Genomic DNA, 6,845 nt, shown 5'->3' with positions numbered 1-6,845 from the left:
TAATTGGGTCTACAATCTTTATTTGTGGCTAGATTTTTTTTTTCCAAGAGTTTCCTTGCTCAACAGGCTGGCCTGGGGGACTGGGTTTTCAGTCCTAGTGCTCTGTTTGGCCTGTGGGACCTGAGCCACAGAGACTACAATACAGGATAGCCTTAAGCTTTTGAGTGAGCAAGTAGAACCTATAATGTAAGAAGAGGGAACAAAGTCAGCAGCCAGGTGGACAGCCAAATCATCTTTATTGAGGGAATGGGTCTTTAGGAGTGGGGGTGGGCCTGGGCCCTCACTGCACAGCTTGTTCATTGGCACTGCCTCCAGAATCCTGTGGCTTCATCACATCTGGAAGCTCTGGAGGGCTGGAGAAGGGCTCAATGCGCAGTGCTTCAAAGGCATCATCTGTGGAAGGGAAGAAGAGCTTAAGATGCCTTGTGTTTCCTTTCACTTGGAAGGATGGTCTTTTAAAATACCTTTCAAAATACCAACAAAGTAATCTGTCCCCAGAGGCCTAATTTTACCACTGACCCCACTAGGACAGTGACTACCTTCTGTCCCCAAATTGCCATTACCTTCCACCAGCATCTCAATTCCTTTGATACTAAATGACTGAAGACTATTTTCTTTGCTTAAGACTTACTTGTACTGTTCATGTTGACCACACACACATATCACAAGACTTGAGCTGGACAGAGAGGACTCAGTGCTTAAAGAGTACGTGTTGCATTAGGCATGGTGGCGTGCACTGTTAATTCCAGCACATGGGAGGCAGAGGCAAGCAGACTTTTGAGAGACCTGAGTTCAAGGCCAGCCAGGGCTGATAACAAAACCCTGTTTCAATGAAAACAAAACAACCAGAGTGCACGTTGCTCTTGCAGGGTACCTGGGACATGGCTGCTCACTAACTGCCTAAGCCAGTTTTCAGGAGATCTGACAACCGTCTTGACATGAGAGCACCAGGCAGGCACAATACATAGATACCACACCACATCAACTTCTTTATGACCCAAGGCAGCCTTTGCACTTTTGGGTCCTAAAGTTGCCAATACTAGGTAGCTGCTGGGTATTCACAGTGGGATTCAATTCAAATGTTACCTCAGAGTATTGTGCCTTGGGAACTTAAGTATTACCACTGGCTTTAATTGTCCCAGACTCTTCAAACTTGCTAATTTAGACTTGGAAGTGGTGGGATTACCTGATTTTTTTTGTTAATGCAGTGTCGGGGATCAGACCCTCAGCTTCATGCTGTCAGGTAAGCAATACTCTCAACTTAGCCCTATTTTCAGTGCCTATTGTTGACTCCATACAAAAACAAATGAACCTTTATACCACACATCTCTCCTGGCTTATACCAACCTAGAAACTTCTGGTCTGGCTCTCAATTTTCAACTGATGAGTTATTCATGCATGTCTGGAGATACTTTTGGTTATAACTAGGTAAGGAGGTAGGGAAGAGCTGAGACTGCTACCAGGAATTCAAGGATGCTGACAAGCTAGCATGTGAGTGTTTGGACCCAGGTGCTCTGTAAGAACAGCATGCACAGTAAACCATTCTGGACACAACACCAGTGGTGCTGAGGTAGAGGCAGGCTGAATTTGAGGGTAGCCAGAATTACGCAAACCCTGTGTGAGGAGACAGAGCTATCATCTATTGCTACAAACCTACAATGATACTTAACTATTTCCCTCATTCTTGATATGGGTCTAGTTAAAAATGCCATTTAATGGGGCTGGAGAGAAGGTTCGGTGGTTCTTTCAAAGGTCCTGAGTTCAATTCCCAAGAACCACATGGTGGTTTAGAGTCATCTGTAATGAGATCTGGTGCACTCTTCTGGCCTACAGACAGAACACTGTATAAATAATATCTTTCTAAAAAAAAAAAAAAGCCTATTATCAGTTAGCATTAGGGAGAAGCTTGCTTTATCCTTCAGCATGGACACTGAGTGAAGAGATAGGGATAGTACCTAATTAGGTCCAAAAGCCCATGCTGACAGCTGCTTCTAGAAGTATTTCTGCAAATTTGTGAGGTATACAACCCTGAACATCCTGTCACAACATATATCCGCCAGAGGATAATACAGAGCCTTTTGGTCCAGAGTTGCCTCCATATCCAGAGCCATATCAGATATGTGTATATGTGTGTGTGTGTGTGTGTATATAAATATATAAAAATAAATATATATAAATATATGTGTGTGTGTGTGTGTGTGTGTGTGTGTGTATATATATATATATATATATATATATATATATATAAAGGTCCCTTTTCTTAGCTTTGATATAACTATAAAATAGGGCTAGCAATGTCTTCTAGGACAAGGTTTGCCTTCAGGGTAACTAGGTTTTGCTTGAAGAAAAAGGGTGATTTGAGAGAATACAACCTGGCCTTAGCTTAAAAAGCAGACAAGTGTTTTCAGCCTCATGAGCCCATTGAAAGTGAAGCTCATTTGACATCTGGTCTGTGGATCTTCACCAGCCCTACAAGTGTCCCACCAATGTTATCTAACAGGCAGTCATCTCAGCGCAGATTCTTTTAACATGGGGCACTTAAGGCAGGCCCTGCCTGAGTGCCCTGTGGACAGGGGAACTACAAGCTAGGTGGTACAAGAGTGCAACTGGCTATGCATGAGGATAGGACTTGCTGAGATTTCCTTGATAAAGACTAAGAAGTATAATGAGAACTACACACTTCCTGTCTTAGCCTTTGGTTCTATTTTGTTTTTCAAGTTAAAAAAGGTACTTCCTGTCACATTCAAAGATTTTCCTCTATGTGTATATGGCTTGTGCCTATGAAGGTCAAAGGAATTGGATTTTCTGGAACTGGAGTTATGGGTAGTGGTGAGCTGTGGATACTGGGAACTCAATTCAGGTCCTTGGCAAGAGCCAGTGTTAACTGCTGAACCATTTCTTCACATTTCTTGTCCATAGGGTCCTTGGATCCACAGCTTAAAAATAAGCCCTATGATCCTTGTTTAAATTCCAAGAGACAAAGAATAAAATATTAAATCTCTTCCTGCCCCCTAAGTAGAGTCTCTACAAGCCCTGGCTGTCCTGGAACTCTCTGTAGACCAGGCTGGTCTCTGCCTGGGATTAAAGGCAGGTACCACCAGTCTGGCACATGATCTACAACATGTGCTTCTAACTATCCCAGCTCACTAGTCCTTAAAATCTGGCACATTACTTCTGGGCCCGGTGGTCCACATCTTTATTTTTTATTTTTCGAGACAGGGTTTCTCCGTAGCTTTTTGGTTCCTGTCCTGGAACTAGCTCTTATAGACCAGGCTGGCCTCAAACTCACAGAGATCCGCCTGCTTCTGCCTCTGGAGTGCTGGGATTAAAGGCGTGCGCCACCACGTCCGGTCAGTCCAAACCTTTTAATCTAAAGCCAAGGCAGGTGGGTAGGAGTTCAAGGCCAGGGCAAGTTCCAGGACAGTCAAGGCTATACAGAGAATCCCCCCCCCCCAAAAGATGAGATGGGATGATTTATATAACGTACAGGGCCAAGTATTCAATAAATCTTGTAAATGTGCTGGTACTAGGAATCTGAAAGTCATCTTTAATTTCCACATCTCCTGTGTTTCATCCCCCCACCCCATAGGGTTTTGTCCCAGAACTAGCTCTGTAGTCCAGGCTGGCCTTGAACTCAAAAGAAATCCACCTGTCTCTGCCTCCCAAGTGCCTGTTTCAATATTTCTAAAATTATTTTTTATGTGGATAGTTGTTTTGTCTGCATGTAAGTCTGTTCCATATGCATGCTTGGTGTGTCAGATCCACTGGAACTGGAATAACAGTTCTGATCTGCCATGTGGGTGCTAGGAATAAAACCCAAGTCCCCTGGAAAAACAGCCAGTGATCTTAATTGCTGAGCTATATTTTCAGTCCCCAAGCTTTGCTTTTTAATAAGGAAACAAATACCTCATGCTCTTTGAGGACTGGGAAGATATTCCCTCAAAGCTCTGAGGAACTACAGTCTCCCCAAAGTCCCTTCTTTGGATGTTGGCAGACTGCTAGCTGCTATCCAGGTTAGCCATCTTACCTGCTCGAAAGGCCAGGCCCACTGTGGCTGGGGCCTGTGGCCGTGCTGTCTGGCTAGTGAAGCCACACTCGCCCAGAGTTTTTCCATCATCAAGGAGCTGGTCATCCTGAAGAGAGAAGCAGGTTTGGGGGAGAGGTTCTAAAAGGGACAAATCCAAGAAAGCCTTCTGCTCAGCATGTCAGCAACTATGTTGAGGAGTCATCCCTAAGTAAAACACACATTCTAGAACTATTGCCAAGAATTTCCAAATCTGCCTGGAATGGTGGGGCTCATAGTGGTTACAAGCTCTGGCAGAGAATCCCAAGTTCATTTTCCAGCACCCATATAGATTGGCTCACAACTTCAGTTCAATGGAATTCTGATGTCTTCTGGTCTCTGCAAGCACTTGGACTGTGTGTGGGCATGTATCACACAAATATAAAACTCACAAAGGCTCTGGGTTCTTTTTCAAGCTCTCTAGGTAAATCTAACTGAAAAAGGTAGCTGGGTGCTTATTTTCTTATTTTTTGGAGATAAGATCTCATACATTTTATGCTCTTCCTGCCTCTACCTCCCGAAAAGGATTATTTACCAATTTTTCCAGGCTGATGATTTAACCTAGGGATTCATGCAGGCTATGTCAGCACTAAACAGAGCTGAGTCTGTTTGTTTATTGTTTTTCTAATCAACCTTCACCTTAAAATGTATGTTTCGTGCCGGCGGTGGTGCACACCTTCAATCCCAGCACCAGGCAGAGGCAGGCAGCTCTCTGTGAGTTCGGGGCCAGCCTGGTCTATAAGAGCTAGTTACAGGGCAGATTCCAAAGCTACAGAAAAACCAGGTATCGAAAATAAGAACAGCTGGGCGGTGGTGGCGTACGCCTTTAATCCCAGCACTCGGGAGGCAGAGGCAGGCGGATCTCTGTGAGTTCGAGACCAGTCTGGTCTACAAGAGCTAGTTCCAGGACAGGCTCCAAAACCACAGAGAAACCCTGTCTCGAAAAACCAAAACCAAAAAAAAAAAAAAAAAAAAAAACAACAAAAAAAGAGGGGGAGTGTTCTGGAATAGTCAACTCACAGAACAATCACAAGTTTCAATAACTTAGAGAGGCCTAGAAAGCCTTTCAGAGATAGGAAAGCAGGCTTTAAACTAGAGCAAAAGGTCAGCTCCCATTTACTGCCAGAATTAGCTCGATGCACTTAGGTGATTGATTGACATCATGCTTCTGGATGGGCATGAGGATCCAACTCCATAGCCTGGCTTACTGAAAACTGGAGCTGGCTTCCCAAGAAAAAGGTGTGCTTGAATGAAAGGTGGTCCTAAGACCATTAGGAGACTGACAAGGATAAACACTAGCTAGGTGAAGCACTGGTGGGATCGTGACCTATCTTCCAGACAATACTCGCGTTCATCGAGTTCCACCCCACCCTCCGGTGGTGGGATTCCAGTGGACTTCCCGCAAGCCGAACATCAGGCACGCTGTGGTTCAAAGCCTGGCTCTGCCACGACCTTCGGCTGCAGAAGACCCCCGAGGCCTCGGTTTCCCCAACCGTTGAGCAAGGCCGCCTGGCAGGGCGGGGCGGCAGGCCCGGGAGGGACCCGATGCCGCCGGCCACACCGCACGATCTGAGACCCCTTGTCGGGCGTCCTGCCTGGCCCCCACGCGCGCAACCGCCACGCCCGCTCGTCGCACCTTGTACAGCCGCTGCTCATCCGGCGGCCGCTTGAGGATGCCCTCAACGATGCGCTTCAGCTCGAACACCGTACTCGACTCCTTGGCGTCCGTGAAGATGGTGGTCTTGTGGCGCCGGATCATGAGAAACACGTCCTGAGAATGGCGGGCCCGCGTCAACGCCAGCCCGCGGCCCCCGGCCGGGCCCCGGCGCCCCCGCCGCCCCCGGCCCCGCGCCCCTCCCCCCCGCGCCCGCTCACCATCCCGGCGGCTGCTTCTGGCTCGACGCGCCGGCGCGGCCACGCTCCGCCCCTTCCCGGCAGCCCAAGCGCGCCCCGGCGTGCTCCGCGCGGCCCCGCCCGCCCCGCCCCCTTCGTGCCCGCAGCCCCTCCCTTGCCGTCCCCCGCCATCTTACGCGATCCGGAAGCGGTGGCTGTGCGTGGCCGCCATCTCGGTGTCTCTAGACAACAAGCTGGGCAAAGGCTGAGGCGCTAGTATTGATGGCTCACGGGTCTGAGGCGTAAGCATGGCTTGCTTTGGAGCGTAGAGAGAGAATCAGGGAGAACGATTCAAGCGCATCGGTCCTAAAAACACATTTTTATTAGTGTTTTATCTGCATTTATTGCTGTGCGCCAGCAACATGCAATGCTTGGGGAGGCCAGCAGAGGGCGTCGGGTCCTCTGGAACTGGGGTCACAGCCGTTTGTGAGCCGCTATGTGGGTGCTGGAATGGAGCTAGCCCCTGAAAGACAGGACAAGCCCTCTTAATCACTGAACCCACATTTATTAATCATCTTAATCATCTCCAGCCCACATTTATTTAAGGTCCAGCTCATGCAGAGCTTGCGAGGGTGTAACTTTACACTCATTCTGAGATGTACAATTTTGGATCTTATCACCACTGAACCTTGTTCTCATCCAGTCTCAGGCTTGGCTCTAAGGGTTTGTTAAATTCAATTTAGGCATGCTTTGTGACCTGTTAGGAGCTAGAGAAGCTTCTGGTTTTATAGGACTAGTGCTGTGGTTATTAGGGTCAAAGCCTGACTAACTAGGCTTGGCCACCTACCTGATCACAATAATCCCAGCACTCGGGAGTTTGAGGCCAGCCTGGTCTACAGAGTGAGTTCCAAGATGTTACACAGAGGAACCCTCTGTCGAAAGACAAACA

At 47.6% G+C, this 6,845-nt stretch overlaps 1 protein-coding gene across 1 annotated transcript; it reads right to left on the bottom strand.

The window, feature by feature from the left end:
* Nucleotides 1-3: 3 nt before the first annotated feature.
* Nucleotides 4-6,002, bottom strand: Elob (elongin B). The gene is made up of 4 exons (XM_041675863.1): nt 5,939-6,002; nt 5,700-5,834; nt 4,028-4,133; nt 4-393 (listed from the first exon to the last, which is right to left on the bottom strand). Exons 1-4 carry the CDS (start codon nt 5,939-5,941, stop codon nt 281-283), a joined length of 357 nt encoding a protein of 118 aa, XP_041531797.1. The 5' UTR covers nt 5,942-6,002; the 3' UTR covers nt 4-280.
* Between the last annotated feature and the right edge of the window lie 843 nt (nt 6,003-6,845).

The sequence above is a fragment of the Microtus oregoni genome, unplaced genomic scaffold, assembly GCF_018167655.1.
Source record: "Microtus oregoni isolate MIOR12 unplaced genomic scaffold, Mior012 000027F_ref0000203, whole genome shotgun sequence".
NCBI classification, from domain to species: Eukaryota; Metazoa; Chordata; class Mammalia; order Rodentia; family Cricetidae; genus Microtus; species Microtus oregoni.
The sequence above is the reverse complement of the archived record's forward strand: the minus strand, read 5'-3'. Positions and strand labels throughout refer to the sequence as shown.

Excerpts from the sequence above, each read along its gene's own strand:
- Elob (XM_041675863.1), bottom strand. Across the intron at positions 4,134-5,699 it reads ATGAGCAGCGGCTGTACAAG|GATGACCAGCTCCTTGATGA; the intron begins GTGCGACGAGCG and ends TTCTCTCTTCAG. Across the intron at positions 394-4,027 it reads GGGCCTGGCCTTTCGAGCAG|ATGATGCCTTTGAAGCACTG; the intron begins GTAAGATGGCTA and ends TCCCTTCCACAG.